Here is a 21450-nt window from a genome sequence, read left to right as displayed (position 1 = left end):
TAGATTTGTAAACTGTAAAGTAAACTGTAAAGTAGTCTATATATATATATATATATATATATATATATATATATATATATATATATATATATATATATATATATATATATATAAATATATACAAGTCAACAGTAGATGCATTAATTGCAAACACATTCTGCAGAAAATGAAAAAGAAAAGCATGTAGGACACGGAGGAGGCAGATCATTAAATCATTGTTTAGTGGGCCTTCATTCCCACAATGCCTGCTCTCTGCTGATTCATCCAAAGCTGTAGATCTGATGAGCGGGTCCATTTCTGGGTCAGTGAACAGCATGCCATACTGCCGCACTGAATAGGGAACAGAGCGGAGAGGCCATGCAACAAACACACACACACACACACACACACACACACACACACACACACACACACACACAAAAACACACACACACACACACACACACACACACACACACACACACAATATTCAAATGCTGACCCATTCTGTATATCCTCAAAAAGAAGCAGCAGTTCTCCCAGAGCACTTTGAATATAAGTACTCTGCAGTCATTCTTTTTTCTTCTCACGACCTGATAGATGCTACATCCGCTTTCTGTAATGCAATTACACAGGAAGCCTTCGCAAAGCAGATGTATATGTTTTGTTAAATTGTGATACTGTAGTTGCTGAGAATAGGCAGTGTGAATTTGTCAGCAGGTTTCCTGAGAGTTTGTCAGTTGTACAACTCCTTCCCATGACACCAGTAAGGGGATGATTTTTTTATTTCGATTTTTTATCTATTGAAGCTGTTGTGAAGGCTGGAGTAAGGTAAGTGACATATTTTAGAGTAATTCATATTTAGGACATTGTGCTTAAATTGAAATGTATGTGGGCCTTTAATTGTCTGGCAGTGACAATAATAATAATATTAATGACATAAAGACTCTAATGGCTTCCTCTAATTTCCTAACCAGATGCTGATGCTGCATCTCTTAAATTAAAGTTAAATTAAACATTACAATATAGAAATTCTGCAATAACATGTACATATGATCCATTATCAGACGTAAATCTAAGCAGGCTTTATATACTGTACATACATGTATATAGCATACATAAACCACCTACTGTATATCTATAAATTACCTAATTACATTACCCAAAGTATTTATTTCGGCACTCTTTGCACTCTATTTGTGACCCTGTTTACAGTTCACAGTAACATTTTAACTTGTATACATTTATTTATCTCCTACTAAACAGTATAGATATTTTTGAAACCTACTTTCCTGTTGGTTTTTGGGTTTTTTTTTATCTTTGTTTAGCTGCTTCTCAGAAGATTTGGAGTTACCTTGAAACATTCACACGCCGGAGAGTATGAGGTTACCCTATTTCCCAGCGAGGTCAGTGCTTTTCCACAAGGAGCCCAACGGAGTGACATACAGAGTCCCAGCGCTGCTCTACCTGTCCCGCTCCAGGTCCTTCCTGGCCTTCTGCGAGGAGAGACTCAGTCCATCCGACTCGGAGGCTCACCTGCTGGTCATGAAGAAAGGTACTTTCTACAGGAACTATGTGGAGGTCAGTCAGTGTTGAGACATACACCTTTGCTTTGTGTTTGTCTTTTTCTTGAACCACGTTGTTTCTCAGGCATTCTACTATACGTTGTATGTATGTATGTATGTTTAGATATATTGTTTAAGTACTCAGATATTGTACTTCAAAAAAAAGTAAAAGTAACAATACCACAGTGTAGAAATAATAAAAGTACAAAAGTATTGGCACCAAAATATACGTAAAGTACCAAACGTAGTACTCATCATGCAGAATAGCCCACTTCAGGATAATTTATATTCTATTATTGGATTATAATTATTGATGCATTAATTTGTTCATCACATTTATGTTGGAACTGTTAAAGGTGGAGCAAATTTCAACTACTTTATATACTTTATCCTCTGGGTAGCTTGTGAATTTCTCCCTGAGGATCAGTGAAGTTTAATCTTAATCTATAATAATACATCATCATTTATTTGTTGAAAATATTTTGTATTACTAATCTAAATCTGCAAAGTAAGTAGTAACTAAAGTGTAGTGGAGTAAAAAGTACAATAATTGCTCCTGAGATGTAGTAAAGTAGAGGTGTAAAGGAGCAGAAAATGGAAATACAAAAGTAAAGTACAAAATTGTACTTTACTACAGTACTTAGGTAATGTACGTTGTTACTTTCCACCACTGTGTGTCTCGAGATATTACATCTTTTAGACTCTTCCTTTCTAATCTCCCTCGTCTTTTTGCTGCTGCAGTGGGAGGACATGCGTGTCCTGGGCACTGCTTTCCTGCCAGGCCACCGGTCCATGAACCCGTGCCCAGTGTACGATGATTTCACAGGTACTCTCTTTTTGTTCTTCATCGCTGTCCTCGGCCACACCCCAGAATCCTATCAGCTGGTGACGGGGAAGAACGTGACCCGTTTCTGCTACATCTGCAGCACTGACGACGGAGACACCTGGAGTCCTGTCACCGACCTAACCAAGAGGGTCATAGGAGATACTATCAAAGGTCAGGGATTCTTGAAGGGAAAATCCGTCGAGGGAACTTCACTGACTTTAAAGTCAAAGCATTTATTGTTATATACTATTATATTGTCATAACATAAAGTTGTATAAAGCCTTTAGTGGCTCCAGAGGGAGCTCTGTGGAGTTTGATAACTTGCCTCAAGTGATGACACCTTGAGTCAGAATCTGTTGGGGCTGAAGACTACAAGTTAGAAAATGTAAAAAAAAATCTGAGGGTGTGAAGTTAGAAAGAAGTGATGTTACCAGACCTCTGTAGCCCGCTCCTCATCTCTACTTGGCTAGCAACTCGAGGCTACATTAGCTGCTACAAGTATAACACACCCCAATCTCAGACAAAACTGTCAGTGGACAGGTTGCATTGTGGGTAATGTGCGCGCCAGGTTTTGACAAGAAAGATTGTGGTGCTTTCTTTTACTTGTCTGTCAGGAGTGTTATAATTCAAGTGAATACTATCAATCTGAAAATGCTCCCTTATCCTTATTATTTACATGTGTTCCTAAACTGGGGATATTAAAAAAGAAACTAAAGTATGCTACACAAAATTAAGATTATTTGATTTTTAGATTTTTTGGGGGGATTTTTAAAAATCTTTTCTTTTTTTATTGTGAAATACTGAATAGTTTTACGTTCTCAGGCCTCTAAAATGACAAATGGAAAATCACTCTTTTAACTGCTAACAATTAAATCATAACAAAACCTGTTAAAGGATAGGTTCACATTTTTTTCAAATAAGTCTCAAAACAATACTCACATGCTCATTATGCAGGGCCTACACTTAAACCTGCTTAGGACGCTGGTATTGCCATACTCACTATCCTGACGGTAAAAACATCCCATCCTAACTTGATTTCAATGTAAGCGATGGGGGAAATAACTACTGTGACTAAAGTCTGTTTCGATGTACATAAGGACACGTGAGTTTTGTTTCAAGATGGACGTGATAGATATATTGACCCCTTATGTTCTTTCATGTGTGTCACTTCCTCCTCTGTCCCTGCAGAATGGGCTACTTTCGCTCTCGGCCCGGGCCATGGTATCCAGCTGAAGTCCGGTCGTCTGCTGATTCCTGCCTACGCTTACCACATCGAGTGCAAAGAGTGCTTTGGACAGCTGTGCCAGACCACTCCCCACGCCTTCTGCTTTCACAGTGACACTCATGGGCGGACGTGGCGTTTCGGGGAGGCGGTGCCGGGGCCGGAGAGCGTGGAGTGTCAAATGGTGTCGGTGGATGAAGAGGACGGGACTAATGTTTTGTACTGTAACGCACGCAGCCCTCTCGGATACAGGGTGCAGGCCCTCAGTCTGGATGATGGAGCGGTGTTTCAGGAGGGCCAGCTGGTGCAGCGTCTGGTGGAGCCTCGGAATGGTTGCCATGGAAGCATTGTGGGATTTCCTGCCCCGTTACATTCTCTTGACAATCACCTACACCAACCTCACTCCAGACACTGGACGTCCTGCATGACTAACTCAAACCACACCATTTCTCCATCTCCGAACAGCACCACCTCTGGTTCCACCAGACCCTTGACACCCGATCATCCAGATTTCCTCACCCCCACCTGGGTAGTATACTCCCACCCAACATGGACCACCGCACGCAAGGATCTCGGCGTGTTCCTCAGCCTGTTTCCCCGTGATCCAGACAGTTGGCGTGGCCCCTGGGTGATCTACGAGGGCCCCAGCGCCTACTCTGACCTGGCCTATCTAGAGTTGCCCCCCTCACCTGGTGCACCGCCTGCTGTGGCCTTCGCCTGCCTGTTTGAGTGTGGCACCAAAACTGCCTACGATGAAATCTGCTTCAGCATCTTCACCCTCTACGAGCTTATTGATAATCTTCCCCAGGAGGCGCAGCTGGGACATAACAATCGTGAATGTAACAAACCGCAGAGTCAAGTTTCTGAGACAGATTTTAGAAGTGGACATGACGCTCAAAGTGCAGCAGTTTTGCATCAGGTGCCTCGTGTGAAGAAGAGGAAGAAGAAGAGCAAGTTGACTGAGATGTGCTCCGTGTCTTAAATGTAGTTTTGAGCCATTATCTTCCAATAAGTTTTTTCTATGCACACTCAGTGGCAAAATACACATGAACAATGCAACTGTTCTTCCATAAAATCTACTTTTATGATGCACAATTTATGACAGAGCTGTACATGTGTACCTAATAAAGTGGCTTGTGGAGTGTATGTCCACCAATTATTACAGAATATTTTACACACTATTGATAATAAGAAGAATTATTCTTATGAGTAATGTAGTTTTTTGTAGTGTTATTCAGTTGATTTCAGTTACATTAACTGCAACACAGCAGGACTCAGTAATGATTTAATGCCTTTCGGTTCAGTATGTTTGTTTTGACTTTGATCATTTGTCAATTTTAATGTTGTAGAACAAATTGCCATTAAAGTTTTCTTGACACTTAAAACTTCCACTCTGTTGAAACTATTATGGCGATTGAAAAATGGTCAGCAAGAGCAATTATCTCATTTTATTAAAAACATCGTAGTATATAATTTTTTAGTTTAAGAAGTCTGATATGGCTTCATATAACATGAAGGAATATCCCACACATTGAATCTCAAGGGGAATGATATCGTTCCACTTTTAAATTCTCCTTTTTTTAATCAAGTAAAATTAATTGTTCACAAAATCTGACTCCAGCTTTTTGACCAAAAGGTAAAAACTAATATTGAGATACAGCAATAAATAAACCCATTTAGCTTATCATTATCCCAGTCTGTGGTCCATGATCCCTGACAGTGTGGTAGGATTTCCTGCAAGAATATTCTGCTGAATGCTGGATTCTGACGACTGTGATTAGCCTACTTTTCGTTTTGATGTTTTCATAACTCTTCATAAATTTCACACTGTGTAGATATTGCATTTTTGACTCCCCCAAATTGCCAGGAGATGTTTAATTTGGCCCACTGAACATCCTGCTACATTTAAACTAGCACACTGTGGACCAGGCGAGGCTGCAACCCATCAAGCTCACACATTAATCACAGCTGCTCTAATGGGATAACTGTTCCTAAACTAATTAGTTCTTCTCTGAGGCTGTTGAAACATTTAGGGGCTGACAGCTCAAGTGAGTTGCATGAGAGCGTAGGAAGAACAGAACCAGATGAAGTGGAGCGGTTTGTTTAGTTAAGAATGGAAAAAAAATAAACAGATTGTGCCAGGAAGATCTGGACAGTCTCTTCTTTCTGCTCCCTCCCTCCTCTGTTATATAACTCCACACACTCATAGGAGGGTCATTTCCCTCCCTGAGCTCTTTCACAGAAGTGTTGTTCCCCTTTTCTCTAGCATCTGTGTTTTACAGCTTACGATAATGAGTCTGAGGATCATCGTGGTTCTCGCTGTGTTAACTGGGATAAGTGGGAGCCCCAGTGTGACCGTCGGACCTGAAGCTGACTCAGCGGACATGAGGGCTCACCCCAACAGCGTACCAGAGACAGCGGAGAAAACCGAGATCCTTGGACAGGTAAGGAGTTACTAGCTCGAACGGTTCTCATGTATTTTGTAGCTCATTAATTGTATTGCTCATGTGAAGTATCTACAACATTGCCACACAGACTGCTGCTGTACGAGAAAAAATGTGGGTTTCCAAGAATCAACTGTTTTTAAGAAGTTGTTGAGACGTGAATGATCTGCACAGAAAAAGAACTACACTTTAAAAGACCGATATATATATATAGCTTTGTTTCAGTCATTATTACATCAGGACCATTCTGTACATAGTATAAAAGCCATTTAAGTTCAAGTCAAAACACTGAGCTTTCCTTACCAACACTGTCACATGGTCGTAAAATTAAGGTCATAAATATGCTAAACATTTGGGAGGAAAAATAGCTACGAAAGTAAAATGTCAGTTTTTCATGGCGTCTAAAAATGAAAGCCTTATTGTCGAGTCACGGTTGATGATGGGCAGAAATGTGTGTAAAGATGAGGGACGGTGGTCAAAGTCCAGTAGTATGCAGTGTGGTAGATTGGACAGTTTTCAGCTTTTCCACTTGTTCTTCTTCGCAGGCAGCTGCCCTGTAGCCTCCAAGTATTTGTGGATGAGTTCCTCTTGTGAGGCTGGCAGGCAGGGCTGGTATCTGCTGTAATCCATGGTGTACTCCCCCTTCCCCTGAATCAACAATAGATAGAGGATGTTAGTTTTTGAAATTATAAATGCATTATAGAAGTTGTCTGATTTTAAGACTCCTCTGTAGTGATAGGCGGAGGTTGTGCCAACAACCAGAGAGGAAGACTGCAGACACTACTCAAGGCTGGAAAAACACTGCTAATTCCTGGATTTTTTTTTTCTCCAGGTAATAAAAAAAAAAATCATTTTAATCTATATTTTTTAATTCTCCTCAACAGATGCTGGAATTGAACATCCAAGGCAGTGAAGCACAGTGATTAGCAAATATTCCAAAACAATAAGTATCTATCACAAAGTAAAAGTCTATATTCTTGACGTTCTGCATGTATTTTTGCCGATGTCCGTATCCTTCTGCTTTCTTTGTGTTGGAATTTTAAACTCTGGTGGATTATTGAGGACTATGGTTTACTGCTCCTCAGATCTCTGCAGGGTAAATTGAGATAGCTAGCTAGACTATCTATCCAATCTGAGTTTTCTCTCGCACAACTATTTTACAGCGGCTCTGTGCTGAGCGTAGCAATTGTGATTGGCTTAAAGAAATGCCAATAAACCAGAACACGTTTTTTTTTCTCCCATCCCAGAATGCTGTGTGGACTAGTTAGACCTTCCTCCACTATGCAGCGTGTGGATGGTCTGGCAAAGCGAGACTAAGTTTAGGGAAACTAAACATGATTTTAAAGAGTTAGTGTATTATTAATAGACGTTTATCTAGCATTTAGTTTCTGGGAAAATCTTGATAACCAGTTTCATAATAATGACACAAAGATCGATATATAAACACAGGGAATAACATTTACTATCCTGAATATAGAATATAATGGACTACAGATGTACTTCACATAAAAAGGTGTTTTGAGGTTAGACCTACTTCAGTGCAGGAGCGTAGTTCTGTGGCGTAGCCGAACATGTCGTTTAGTGGAATCTGTTGGAAGAAACGGGCTGAAATTAGTCAATGACTAATGGTGGTGAAGGATGAGAGAACAAATGCTGTAAGATAAAAGACAGATACATGCTGTACAGTATGTGAAGAATTAAACTGGACTCACGTCAGCATACAGCGTGAAGTATCCTTCAGCTCCGTCCTGTCCTGTGATGACACCGTGCCGGCGGTTTACACCAGCAATGACTGTTCCCTGAAACTCCTGGGGGGCTACGATTTCCACAGACATGATTGGCTCCAAGATGGTTGCGTTTGCTTTTTCCATAGCTGAGGAGAACACATTGCAACCAGCATTAACATACGCCGACAACAGCGGGCGTGAAGCCAAAACGGAATGAGATGACATGGAACAGGTCTAACGCAGGAGTCACCTTGTTTTAGAGCGCCCTCTCCTGCACGGATGAAGGAGATCTCATTGGAGTCCACCATGTGATGCGCTCCATCTTCCAGGAGGAACCGGACTCCTGAGATCTTGTGTCCGCTCAGGGGTCCCTTCTCACAGGCCTCCCTGAAACCCTGCAGCGTGACGGGGAAGAAACAAGCAATGAAAGACAAACAAGTGCTTGTCTAAACTTGTTGTGTGTTCAAGTAACATATATTGTTTGGAAAGTTATTTCACCGTATAAGTGTACTTTTACCGTGACAACATTTAAAGTTAGGAAAACAAACCTTTTCAACAGCTGGTACAAACTGCTTCGGGATGTTGGTTCCAACAGTCTGGTCTTCAAACTCCAGCTTGGTGAAATGCTCTGGCTCGAGAGGCTCAAGGACTCCGATAACTTTGCCGTACTGCCCAGAGCCGCCGCTCTGCTTCTTATGAGTGAAGTCAAACCTGCAGAAAAATGGGGCAAAATATCAACATTTGGAAGCCGTGTGACACACCTTAACCATCGGTTACATACTTAACCATCACAGTCCACTTTGTTTAAGCATCTTTGAGCAATTCTATTGGTAATCAAATTACAGTACCAAAATCATCAGTCAGTAGCAAAAAAAGATAATCACAATTTTGACCAAATAATTATACCTTAAAAAGGTCCCATGACATGGTGCTCTTTGGATGCTTTTATATAGACCTTAGTGGTCCCCTCATACTGTATCTGAAGTCTCTTTCCCGAAATTCAGCCTTGGTGCAGAATTACAGCCACTAGAGCCAGTCCCACAATGAGCTTTCCTTAGTATGTGCCATTTCTGTATCTGTAGCTACTGAGGAGGAGAGAGGGGTGGGGTCAAGGTGGAGGGTGGGGGTGTGGCCTTGACCAACTGCCACTTTGCTCGTTTGAAAGCCATGATGTCTCTCTCTCTCTCATGGGTGGGCCAAATTCTCTGGGTGGGCAAAGCAGAGAAAGGGGAGGTAACCTGGCTTATTCCAGATCAGCCCATCTGAGCTTTCATTTTCTCAAAGGCAGAGCAGGATACCCAGGGCTCAGTTTACACCTATCACCATTGCAGGCTGGGGGAATGCATATTAATGTTAAAAAACCTCATAAAAGTGAAATTTTCATGCCATGGGACCTTTAGACCAATTATATTACACACTAATTTCTAAGATAAAAAATATTTTAGTTTTAAGTATTACAGATATTAGTATTTTATACAGTACTATGGTACAAATGCACTATTATTAAAGACCACGAGTTTTGAGTATTTCATCTCTCTTTACGAACATGTCACTTAACACCACTGTCAATATAGCAACAGCTGAAATCATGCATCATGTTGTTCTTAAAATAAAGTTCCATGAAGACTCTATTTGCAATTAGCCTACATTGCCAATGACCAATACATTGACCAATATGGGTGACAAATATCAGATATCAGTGTTGGAATTTAAAGAAACACATTGATGTGTCCGAGTCCATGAAAAGCGCTATATAAATTCAATTTATTATTATTAATGCTCTCACTCATCACTGATATTTGAAATGCCCTTCCTAACTGAATTGTAGTTGAAACGCTGCATTGCTGCAGCACCAAATCGGAGTCTGACTGATCCACATTTGCTTGCATTCCTGTTATAAAGAAGTAACAGAAAAGAGCTCTGTCTCTTTAAAAAGGGGCCAGTCCTCAAAGAGCTCTGGTGTCAGAGGAAGAAGGAAGTCCTCTTTCCACTTGCATGAAGAGCAACGACAGATAAAACTTTCCTCCTGTCAAAGTAGCAGGCAGGGAAGCTGGAGCATTTCAGTCAAGATCAAGGCAAGATCATATTTTCACTTTTTTTTTTTAAACATGTTTCTTACACTTCTACATATTTGCTTTCCTTTCCACTTTGCTCAATGGATGTTGTGCCTGTGCCTGAGGCCCCTCTTATCTGGAGACAAACCGACCCGAGACAAAAGCTCCACCCTGCTGACACCTGGAGGGGGGGGGGGTCAAAGTCCTTCAGGGATTAGAAGCCCATCCCTGTTCATTACAGCAGCTTCTGTTCCAATGCAGTCATTTCATTATTTCCTCACTCACTGTCTGCACTCACTTTTTCTCTGGAACAACAGCAGGAAGTAATAGTGCAGGAGAAGGTTGAAGAGAATGTGATGGCGACAGGAGAGCTGAACATCAATCACTACCCTGCTCGGAGGGCAGCCCAAGTGGTACAACACTACCTTAACACCCGCTACGGCTCTCCATACAGGCTGTTGCAACTGCACAAAATCCACAGAGGAAACGCAGAGGTCAGCTGAACTTTAACTATATACTACTAACTATAGTTAAGTTTACAGTGAAGTTCAAACGTCTACCAACTGTGGCTATTTCTGACTTCCCTTTTAGGATGTGGCAGACTCCGAAAGAAAGTATGAGCTGGAGATCTCAGTGCAGGAGCTGATGGGCAATGTAAGATATGATTTAGGATTTTCCTCGTATAGCCATGAGTCAGTCAGTCGAGAGTAGTTTCATTAACATATCTGGTAGGTACACAAATGTGCCTTAGATTTGGTTTAATTTCTGAATTTCTTGGGGTTTTACAGTGCTACGTAATCACCAGAAAATAACTGTAAATGAGTCAGTTGTCCCTGCCCAGATATTAAAAAAGCACCCTAACAATAGATCAAAAATCACCTATCTAATTACAATTTTGGTTCCTGAATCAGATAATGGAAAAACCCTTGACCATGCTGCACTGCCAGATTTAGTGCTCATTTGGTTTGTCTCAAAATAGGGAAAAACATAATATATGTTCAACTCCATGCATTTACCCTCAATATTTAAAAAGGACAATGTCCTTGCATTCACATTGTGCTTATGGAAAGATATTTTAAGATAATCTTAGGCATACATTTTTGTGTAAAGTAAATACTCTCTGGCTTTAGAGTGGGCAGGTTTGACAAGATTTAACTAAACATAAGATAAAAGGAGGCAGTGTGGTGCAACACTGACTCACTGGCGGTCATGCTGACTCCTGGACTACGCCTTTGCTCTGTATACTCCCCTACACTTCTTTCTTATCAAACCTTCCTTTCTTCTATTTGCTTCTTTTTAATCCACCACCCCCTTTTTTTCCCTTTTTAAAATCATCCAGACCACGGGCAATTGCTCTGCAGAGATTTTGTTTCCGAGGGGGGAACGGCAGCACTCACCACAGGTCCAGGCCTCGTGTGAGGAGCTCCTGAAAATCAACACTAAAGCTCAAGAAGAGGCCTTGTACCAACAGTACAAGATGAACTCAGGCCTGCTGTCGGCACAAAATCTCCCCGGTACGTACTTGAAAACGAACCCTGCCTGCTATTGCTGCTGATCAACACAAAAAGTCACATATTGCACAACATCGGCAGTTTGAAATTGCAGCGTTTGGGGATTTTTGAACTCCGTGTTACTCCTAACAATACTAACACAAAAGACCGACATTGTGAACACTGGTGGCGTACTCTCCTGTACATTATGAGATCACACAGTGTATATGACACATATATATGTGGCATAATCAAGCACCACACCTATACATTATACAATCTAACATCCTTTGTAACACACTGACATTGTGACCAACAGACAGCTACGGTCACATTGAGCCTGACATGAAGCCTTTCTGGCACCTCGGCATCGTGGCCGCCAGCTTCGTCATGCTGAATGAGTCCAGTGAAAACACTCTGTACAACATGGCTCAGGTGGCCAACATCACACAGCTGGTAGGTTTGTTTTGCTCATTAATCCTCTACTGTAGGGTTTTCAACACATAGCAATTGTAGTGCCCGCATAGCCCTGCCTCCTCTCAGTCACTCACTCACTCTTCTCATTCGCTGCGGTTAAATATTATAATTTTGAAGGTTTTTGTTATGGTGTTAGCTCATTATCGATGGCAAGTGCAGAGCTTCTGCGACTGGTTTTGGTTGACGAAGAAAACGGCAGGAGTGCTGTTATGAACTACTTGACATTTGAGGCAAATGAACAAGGAAAGGCAAAGGATACCAGCAAGCCCAAATATTATGCCTGTGGAATCGAAAATGGTCTTGAATATCAATATTTTTCAAGGTATTGTACTGAAGTGATGAGTAGGGTTGTTTGACATTTACAACAGTAATGGAAAGTCTTTTTCCGTAAACGTAAAACTCTTAGTGCAATAAAAACATAAAATTGTCTCTTCAAATTGATGTCAACATGTATACCGTATTAGATAATAAAAATGGAAGAAGAAGAGTGCACAATCTATTCTATACAGTCACAAGTTTTTGCATCAAAGGCAGACCAACCATTCAGCCATGATGTGAAGTTTTTGGCGGAGAGGAAGGTGCACACCATGTGAGGATGTAACATTTGTATTAGACTCGGTTTCTATCATTTGGCTTTATTTTTCCCTTGTCTACTGCAGGCGACTGAGAACGACCAGCTGAAGTTCGACTGTCACATACTGCTGCATGAGATGGTGTCCCAGGTAGCCACTTATTATTGTTATTATTATTATTATTATTATTATTATTATTATTATTATAATAAACATTTTTAATTACCACCCTAAACAAATCTTTAAATGTATTTATTAATCTATAAAAATGACTGAAAAACTAGATGGCTCCCACAACTTATTGTACATCCAAAGCTTTGCTTTAGCATTTATTGTTTAGACTGTAACTAAAGAAAAGGCTACTTTACACCATTTATAAAGCCGTAAACGTTTGCTAAACTTTCTTGATAAATAACTAAAATGATTAATTGTTTACCTGAATAATAATGGCAGCACTAGTGGCATCTTACAGTAAACTGTAAGTAAACTGGTCTGATACCAGTTAGTTGAGAAGAACACTTACTCTCGTGCTCAATATTGCACTGTGTGTGGTTTTCCTACTTGATATCTCCTAATTTGCCAATCGGTGTTATTTTTGCAGGAAATCATTCACTGGAAGCTGCTGTTCACCTGGTCTCCTCCAGATGGTGTTAAAGTGCTGCAGATGGAACAGCTGCCACACCGCCATGAAGGGGAAAAACCTCCAAACACAAACTAAACTGCTGACATTCGTCACACTGCTATCACAACATCTTGCTGCTTGACTGAATGCTGCAAGTAAAAAGCGTCATATATAATGATGATATCCTTACATTGTGCTACTTTTGTAGTACTTTTGGTTGCTGTTGTATTTTAGCCTAAATAAACAGTTTATACAGACTATTGCCTCAGTTTATGCTGTTCTGTCTGTCTGTGTGTGTGTCAAGAGATGAGCACTTACTGTACGGGACTTGTGATCGTCTCTCTGAAAGCCACTTTGGGCTTTCCCATCACACAGGGACAGTTGTATTCCCTCTCCATCCTCTGAAAACAACAAACCAATACAGGAATAAATTGAAAGAAACAAGATCAGATATATCTTTACAGGGACAATTCATTCAAACTTGAGGAACCTTTTTTATGCTGTGCTATTTTAGGATGTATCCATTTAGTGTTCAGTATGAATTCCTGAGTCTGGAGACCTCACTCCAAAAAGACTGAAGCTCCGTAGCATTTAGTTTGTGGTGCAGCAATGTCTTTTTTACAGTTACAATTATCCACAGAGACCTGTGATTCATAAGAGAGCTACATCTGACAGGTCCAAACGTCCACAAATCTAACTAGATATGAAGCACCATCAGTCAGAGACAAAACAGGTCTGGGTCTCATTTATTGCAGGACGTCTAGTATGCAGAACATGCTAAACATCCTCTGACTGGGTACCTGGGAGTAGATTTCAAGATGCAGCTCGCCCATGCCCGAGATGATGGTTTCTTTGCTCTCTGTGTCAAAATGCACTCGAAACGTCGGATCTTCCCTGGTGAATCGGTTAATACCTTTGGAAAATTTATCCAGGTCATTCTGGTCGGAAGCAAGATAACGAGAAGAGTTTATAGATGTGATTAAGACTGCAAGGGTAAATTAAAGTATTATTATTATTATTTTTTTTACCTTGTTGGTGGGCTTCATTGACATGGAAATGACAGGCTCTGGGACGTGAATAGACTCCTGTGGGACAGAAGGATAACAAATGAGCACCAGATTCTCATGAATATCGTGGAGAGAAGAAGTAAAAGAAGAATCATTTCTAAAAAGTTACTCACCATGGAGAGGTTAGCACTGGTCCTGGATGTAAAAGTGTCTCCGCTGGCACAGTCAATCCCAAACAGAGCACATATATCGCCTGCATAAACCTCATCCACATCCTTAAAAAAAAACAAAAAAAAAAACAGCATGGATAGAAAGGACACAAAGGAATGTATAATTATTAAAATAATAATTAAGGAGGTCAAGACGTTAACCTTCAGGACTGTGTTGATTCAAAAGTAATTTTGGTTACACTTTACTTGAAGGTATCTACATAAGAGTGACATGACACTGTCATGAACGTGTCATAAACAAGTCATAAATGTTTATGACATAACACTTCTTTTAGTAAGTGTCATTCGGTTTTTGTCATGACAAGTTATGGTTAGGGTTAGAGTTAGGGTTCATGTGTCATGACTGTGTCGTGTTTTGTAACTGAAAAATATAGGACTGAATATGAAATAGTTGCAGTGTCTTGTTTTGATGCAAGAAGGATGGAAACATCATGGAAACTGTGGTGTCACAGGGGATGTGGTTGTTATCTACACACTTGACTGGTGCCAAAAAGAGGAACCTAACCATTTTGACCAGTCATGCTCCTCTGCTGTTTAAAATGCAAACCACAGATGGAAAACTGTGAGCTCTGACAGCCTGCTGTGCTGTGATGTATGCACCGCTTGTACTCACCTCCATTTGGTCAGCGTGGAGGCGCACGAGCCTCTGAACTCTGACCTTCTTGCTCGTGCGTGTGTTGATGATGTACTCCCCCTTCTTCAGACAGCCCTGGTACACCCGCACATATGTCAGCTGGCCAAACCTCCCTGCCTGATATTGAGACACACCGCAAGGAGATAACAAAGCATGACGGATTAGGATGTTCCTGTTATGCAAAATTGCAGAGATAAAAGATGATTAGCATCTTACCTCCAGTTTGAAGGCCAGCCCAACATACGGTTTTGCAGAGTCTCTTGTAGGGTCCATCAGAATCTTTGATGTTTCGCTGACATCTCTAACACAGTGAAAAACCCACGGCCATTAGTGCACACATTTTCTCATGAAAGAGATTATAGATAGACCCTGGTCTATACTCACTCGTCATTGAGGATAGCATAGTTTTTGACTTCAGTGGGGTTCGGCAGGTAATCCAGGACAGCGTCCAGTAGAGGCTGAACGCCCTTGTTCTTCAACGCTGTGCCCACCAACACTGGAGTGAACAGACGCTGCACTGTGGCCCTGCGGATTGCAGCCTGGAAGACAGTGATGTGATGAGTGTTGGGCATCTAAATTATCTTTATTCTTCATTCAAACTCAGTGTTCATGTTCCAATTTAGATATGCGATTGAAGGATTTTTTTTTATTGGTTGCCAAAGTCTTGGTTGTTGAGTTAAAATGAAAAAACAATGGGTTTTTTTAAGATAATTTTTTGGGCATTTTAAGGCCTTTATTGACAGACAGCTGTAGAAATGAAAGGCAAAAGAAAGAGAGGGGGAATGACATCCAGCAAAGGGCTGCAGGTCGGAGTCAAACCCAGGCCCGCTGCGTCGAGGAGTAAACCTGTATATATATATATATATATATATATATATATATATATATATATATATATATATATATATATATATATATATATATATATATATATATGGGCGCCTGCTCTACCAACTGAGCTATCCGGGCGCCCAACAATGTCACGCTTTAATAGGAAGACTGGTCAAAATTAGATCTCAAAGATGCCTTATTTTTATAAACACCGCTAGATCCACTACTTTGGTCCAGATTAATATATCTCAGAAAGTAGTGGACACAAACCTTCAGGTCTTTGTTGGTTGGAATCTTTTCCTCCAAGAACATCTCTCCCAAGACTTCATCAGCGTTAGCCACACACTCCACCAGCTCCTGCCTCCGTTCTGCAGCCTCAGCACGAAAATCTGCCGGGATCTCATCGTAGCGGATAGTTTGACTGCAGGGAGCAAGAAACAGAGTGAATCATATTGATCAGGAACAGAATTAACACTTGTAATCTGACAAATGCAGATTTTGATGATTTGTGTCACTGATACCCGATGGTGTTAGAATTCTACTGTAGCTGTCTTTAATCAATCAGTCTCATATATGGTAAAAACTATTCTTGCTGCTAAAATTACAGTGCAGAACAAAATAACACAATTCACACAGAAACAGATCTCTTCGTGGTCAAGCTACCACAAGGGTAATCCCTCACCCAAAAGGTCCGTCAAAATACATGCTCCGCTCCTCTACAAGGTCGATGATGCCGCGCATGTTCCCCTCCAGGCCGATGGGGATGCTCACGAAGGCTGCGTTGTGGTTCAGTTTGGTTCTGGGGAAGGCAAAGAAAAAGTCTGAAGTGAGAACAAAAATACAGGAAGGGAAACCAAGGCGGATTGTCTATTTGTATTTTATTAAATGTTTATTTGTACAGGGACAGGTGTCTAGCATAAACCAATGCCATACACCACAGCATTTATAGCCTCAGCTGATTTGCAATGCCCGTCCCAGGATGGGCCTTTGAAATACATAAAACTACGCAACAAATACATACGAGGCCGTACAAAACCACAAACTCAACAATAGGTACGTACATTAAAACTAAAAACTTAGAACTCAACAAGAAAATACAGTGGCCGGGTTGGCTCAGTGGGTAGAGCAGGCGCACATATACGTAGGTTTATGCCTCGACGCAGAGGTCCAGGTTTCGAGTCCGACCTGTGACGATTTCCTGCATGTCTTCCCCCTCTCTCTCCCCTTTCTCACCTAGCTGTCCATTAAAGGCGGAAATCCCCCCAAAAAAGTATCTTTGACAATACAGAAAAATAATCAGTCATAATTATACCTGCAAACTCAGAAGGGCTGAAAAAGGTCTCTCTCTCTCTCTCTCTCTCTCTCTCTCTCTCTCTCTCTCGACAGTAAAATACAGACACACTTTTACACCGTTTAGCTGTCAGCATTTTAACCGTGTTTACTCCAGCTGCTAGTTAACGGTAGGCTAACGTTACCATTAAAAGTGTTAATAGTGGGCAGGTATGCATGATAGGGGTTGTGAATCTTCACTGGTCTCACGATTCAATTTGATTACAATTATCCTGTCAACGATTCCAATCAATTCGATATCACGATGCGTCACCTCAATATTATTATATATTACTACACATGGTTTTCATTGACAAATTCAAGCTCTCAGATATGAAATCCCTTTTTTATTGCTTGTCTTCCCCCCTCTCTCTCCCCTTTCATATCTCAGCTTTCCTATCCAATAAAGGCAGAAATGCCCAGTTTGTAGTGCTGTAGGGAAGGATTTACGTAAGGGCACCTTACAATTCCTGTTGTCTCTACAGGTTACTGAGCCCAAACATATGAACAGTCATATTGGACTGGTACAACATGAATGAATAAATAACGACCGTGTCTACAGAACAAGGCAACTTTTATTTCGCTTTTCTGATTCATTCCGTATTGTTGTCTTAATCTATTTCTTCACTTACACTGTCAATCGGTCCAAATATGCGCATGTCACATAGGGTTTGTCGCATAGTGGACCCGTGCGCTAACGTGCACTAACATGTGCAAAGCTGCTTTCCGACCAAGTAGTTACAGGAACGTAGTTCTAGTAAAAGTGCACTTCTAAGCAGATCAAACTACTCCCAAAACCGTTTTTCCCATTTTTTGCATTTGCACTGGCCAAGTGGCCATAGGGACTATAGGAGGGGTAAGGGAGTGATGCAAGCACGGCAACGGTCTAAAAAAAGCATTAAAATCAGAAAACAAATACACCAACAAAAAAAAGTATGAACTAAATACTAAATATAATGTATATAGCATATTTGTCATAATTTTAAACAAGTCTCCCGAAGAGAAACGGGTATCTCTCTCGCCCCTGCCTCTGAAATCTAAACAGTTCATTTCTTGCCTAAAACGTTGTCAGAAGTGAATTTAGTGATGAATAAGATGTCAAATTTTTTTTAAATTGTCCCGTTGTTGGTCTGTCTGTACCCAAAAACCGACCCTCGTTGACCTAGGTTCCTATGCGGAAAAGGGAACAGTGAAAAGACCCTGCCCTCAAGTAGGAGCTGAAAGAGATACAGGAACTGCGGTCAGTGGAACTTAAAAATCCCCAAATTGGTCCAGTCGGAACACGAGAAAAAAAAAAGGGTTCTAGGAACTGCAAAAATCCCTCCGGTCGGAAAGCGGCTCAAGTGGCATGGTAACTGGCCAATGAAACATGATCATTACAGCGTTTTCAAGCGGGCTCTAAAATGAACACAAGTACAGCCACACAGCTGACGGACGGGACGCATCGCTCCACAAAATATACAAAACACTTTTGATATAATATTGCGCAACGTGATATCGCGATAAACAATACTGAGTCGATATATCATGCACCCCTACTCTGAGTGGAACCACAGGGTCACTGAGCACCTGGGAAGCCGCTTGGTTAATAAGTTACAGTAGTTGGTATAATGTACCTCATCTGCTGCAGAGCTCGGCTGGGGTTGGCGCCCATGCGGTCCAGCTTGTTGATGAAGGTGAGGAAGGGGACGTTGTAGCGTTTCATCTGTCTGTTCACTGTCATGGTCTGACACTGGACTCCCCCCACTGCACACAGGACCAGCACGGCTCCGTCCAGCACACGCAGCGCTCGCTCCACTTCGATGGTAAAGTCCACGTGACCTGGAAAAACAACAGGGACAGCGACATTGAGGAACAAAAGTACTGTAAACATTAAAAAAGCAACTACTTTGACTTGTGAGGTACAGTCCTGGAGCTGGTAAAGATTCACTTCAGCAGGGCCGACCCTTGCCGATATGGTGGCTAGAATGTGCACTCTAAATCTAAACCACAATAGCACAAGCTGTCTGTGTCCAGGCAAGCACAGATACATTCATCACAAGTAGATACTAATTATGTTCACATCTGTTATTGTATTTGAGTAACTTTTTCTGTTTGTTTATATTCTGTAGATTTCACAGTGTTTCTGTGTGAGTCATTTGTGTATTTAACAGCAGTTGCACTTCCATTACCATGTAGAAATATTGTCAACTTTCCCTTACAACTTGGACAACTGTGGGGCCACTGACTATGATTAGACAGTGAAGAAAAGACATGCTTTTGACTCTTTTTTTTTTTTACTTTACAATTTAGAACAATTCAGTTTGAATATCTCTGCTTTTTTTTAAGCCATTAAGTACAAATCTAGTGATTGAAAATAGTTTAAATTAGCAACTTTTAGTTTCCCCTCCATTAAAAGTTTTAACTATGAACAATTACTCCTGCTCAGATAAAATATCAGTGAAATCAAAGCAGCTTAGGTACAATTAAACATTGACACCACAATTGAAAATTCCCACAAGTCAGTCTGTTGGCACCACAAAGCTATGAAGATTAAACTTTTCTTTCTTCCTACATGAAATGTTACAAGACTTGGACCCTTTACACACAATATCAAGAGGGTATGGGCCATAAAAGGGCCACTCCACCTACTTTGTAGATGATTTTCAAAAGTCTGAGAAATGTACCTATTGATCATCAGGGTTACCTTGGCTTGGGCTTTAAGACTGCATTACAAACCAGATGCATTTGGTTTTAAGAACATGGGCATTTACCAGGCAGGTGGGGTCTAATAAAGAAACATTATCAAGTTGCATCATGGGAAATGTCAGATCCAATACGTGTGGTGCTTGGCCTATACTAGGATTAAAATCTCAGCTTCTGCTGATCAGTTTTACCCCATTCATTTTTTAAACTGTCCCTCGCAAGTCCCTAAACTTAGTAGCGACTTAGAGTAGCCCGTTGAGTAAAGTCCTGCATTATTATGTAACCAAAAATTACAACAAACAGGGGGTCGTATGCAAACGTTTGTCGCCACCGGCCCCACATGATGTACAACGTGTAGTACCTGGTGTGTCAATGATGTTGATGTTGTGATTCTCCCACACGCTGTATGTAGCAGCTGACTGGATGGTGATGCCTCTCTGTCTCTCCAGCTCCATAGAGTCCATAGTGGCTCCAACACCATCCTTCCCCTTCACCTACAAACCCCAGGGAAGGACAACAGCCCATGAATGCAAACGGTTAGGCATGCGAACCTCTACCGGACAGCAACAGCTCCATTCATGCACAAACACACAGTCCGCCTCAGCGCTCACCTCGTGAATCTCTGCTATCTTGCCGGTGTAAAAGAGGACACGCTCGGTCAGGGTGGTCTTCCCCGAGTCGATGTGAGCGGAGATCCCGATGTTGCGGATCCTCTCGTTGGGAAAGATACCAGAGGAACATGTCCGACAGCTGTTAATGAGCACCTGTAGAGATCGAACAGAGGAAAATCAAGATGCAAACCCCCTTCTGGCTGTTTACCAATTGTGAAATGCAAATTTGGCAGAGCAGTATGAGATGGCTTGATGATATAATCGGTTCAACTGCAGACACCTTTATTTGTTACCTTTTTAAGAGTGACGCTTCCTGGCGCCAAAAGATGCGTTTTTGCCAAAGACAGACACGCTTTTAGTAGTCTCATTGTGACTGCTTGGTTGGGCACAGGGTGGTCGTACTCCTCTTTTACCCCCGACTCTGACAACCCGGTGAAAGTCACGCCGGGGCCTGGTTGTGAACTGGTTGTGAAACGTTACTTCCGCCTCTACGGAAACACAGATGTCCCAAAAGAACGAATGTTTGCGTTCTTTGAAAATAAACGATGCCATTTTAAATGAAACTTAGTGGAACAAAGAAGATGTGGGGTTTGAGCGTTTATATATATTGTCAATGGGCTTGAGTTATATGGATGTTTATATTTCCACCTTGAGGCTAAAATTCAAATACATCAAATCACAAACTCCGAGAAAACTATAGGGAGAAAACGCGCATGGACAAGACACATGCTGACTTCAAGTGCTGTTAGAGAACTCGAAACAGATTAAGGCATCAACATGTTAAAAACATAGATTCAATGGTTAAAATGCATAATATTAAATATAACAAAAAAGACAATATGAAACAAAAAATGATATGCATAAATTATTGCAGTAGCCTACTGCAATTTTACTATTTCCAACGTTTCTATTTTTTTCAAAAGCGCAATATAAAGGAAGACATTTGTGATATTTAATTTAAACAGGCCTAATAGTTATAATAGTTAATAGTTATTTAGAGTTTCAACCGAGTTAAAATAAAACGATGTATTTAAAATTTCCCTAAATAGAGTTATTATATTTTTGGAGGGAGACTAAAAATGTGAGCAGCTACATGTGGAAATTCCGGGGAGCATTTGAAGGTAGCACTTTTAAATCCCCTTGAC

The 21450-nt window shown here is 41.0% G+C and overlaps 3 protein-coding genes across 4 annotated transcripts; 2 read left to right on the top strand and 1 right to left on the bottom strand.

The window, feature by feature from the left end:
- The first annotated feature begins 469 nt into the window (after positions 1-469).
- neu4 (sialidase 4) lies at positions 470-4977 on the top strand. The gene is made up of 4 exons (XM_039823619.1): positions 470-810; positions 1308-1560; positions 2286-2541; positions 3559-4977. The coding sequence occupies exons 2-4, from the start codon at positions 1360-1362 to the stop codon at positions 4572-4574; spliced, it is 1473 nt and encodes a 490-aa protein (XP_039679553.1). The 5' UTR covers positions 470-810; positions 1308-1359; the 3' UTR covers positions 4575-4977.
- Positions 4978-5638: 661 nt separating this feature from the next.
- Positions 5639-13236, top strand: lxn (latexin). 2 transcript variants are annotated; one of them, XM_039823633.1, is made up of 7 exons: positions 5639-6036; positions 10135-10311; positions 10409-10471; positions 11157-11331; positions 11627-11763; positions 12444-12506; positions 12958-13236. In XM_039823633.1, exons 1-7 carry the CDS (start codon positions 5884-5886, stop codon positions 13072-13074), a joined length of 885 nt encoding a protein of 294 aa, XP_039679567.1. In that variant the 5' UTR covers positions 5639-5883; the 3' UTR covers positions 13075-13236. The 2 variants fall into 2 exon arrangements, with proteins under 2 accessions (XP_039679567.1, XP_039679568.1); XM_039823634.1 differs by lacking the exon at positions 5639-6036 and adding an exon at positions 9697-9838.
- gfm1 (G elongation factor, mitochondrial 1) lies at positions 6232-20797 on the bottom strand. The gene is made up of 18 exons (XM_039823606.1): positions 20599-20797; positions 20306-20458; positions 20056-20188; positions 18626-18830; positions 16363-16479; positions 15951-16101; positions 15234-15388; positions 15066-15150; positions 14829-14966; positions 14159-14260; positions 14007-14063; positions 13779-13916; positions 13297-13379; positions 8312-8474; positions 8014-8158; positions 7749-7909; positions 7571-7624; positions 6232-6684 (listed from the first exon to the last, which is right to left on the bottom strand). The coding sequence occupies exons 1-18, from the start codon at positions 20671-20673 to the stop codon at positions 6553-6555; spliced, it is 2247 nt and encodes a 748-aa protein (XP_039679540.1). The 5' UTR covers positions 20674-20797; the 3' UTR covers positions 6232-6552.
- Positions 20798-21450: the final 653 nt, after the last annotated feature.

This window comes from Perca fluviatilis, chromosome 2, assembly GCF_010015445.1.
Source record: "Perca fluviatilis chromosome 2, GENO_Pfluv_1.0, whole genome shotgun sequence".
NCBI lineage: Eukaryota > Metazoa > Chordata > Actinopteri > Perciformes > Percidae > Perca > Perca fluviatilis.
Note: the sequence above shows the minus strand (reverse complement) of the source record. Positions and strands in the feature narration are given on the sequence as shown.

What these genes read in the sequence shown, in the direction of transcription:
- neu4 (XM_039823619.1), top strand. Translation starts at nt 1,360, where the DNA reads ATGAGGTTACCCTATTTCCCAGCGAGGTCAGTGCTTTTCCACAAGGAG. An exon ending in TCTACAGGAACTATGTGGAG is followed by an intron (nt 1,561 to 2,285) that starts GTCAGTCAGTGT and finishes TTGCTGCTGCAG; the next exon opens with TGGGAGGACATGCGTGTCCT. An exon ending in CATAGGAGATACTATCAAAG is followed by an intron (nt 2,542 to 3,558) that starts GTCAGGGATTCT and finishes CTGTCCCTGCAG; the next exon opens with AATGGGCTACTTTCGCTCTC.
- lxn (XM_039823633.1), top strand. Translation starts at nt 5,884, where the DNA reads ATGAGTCTGAGGATCATCGTGGTTCTCGCTGTGTTAACTGGGATAAGT. An exon ending in AAACCGAGATCCTTGGACAG is followed by an intron (nt 6,037 to 10,134) that starts GTAAGGAGTTAC and finishes CTGGAACAACAG; the next exon opens with CAGGAAGTAATAGTGCAGGA. An exon ending in TGCATGAGATGGTGTCCCAG is followed by an intron (nt 12,507 to 12,957) that starts GTAGCCACTTAT and finishes TTATTTTTGCAG; the next exon opens with GAAATCATTCACTGGAAGCT.
- gfm1 (XM_039823606.1), bottom strand. Translation starts at nt 20,673, where the DNA reads ATGAGACTACTAAAAGCGTGTCTGTCTTTGGCAAAAACGCATCTTTTG. An exon ending in ATCTTGAAATCTACTCCCAG is followed by an intron (nt 13,380 to 13,778) that starts GTACCCAGTCAG and finishes TGTTGTTTTCAG; the next exon opens with AGGATGGAGAGGGAATACAA. An exon ending in AACTACGCTCCTGCACTGAA is followed by an intron (nt 6,685 to 7,570) that starts GTAGGTCTAACC and finishes TTGTTGATTCAG; the next exon opens with GGGAAGGGGGAGTACACCAT.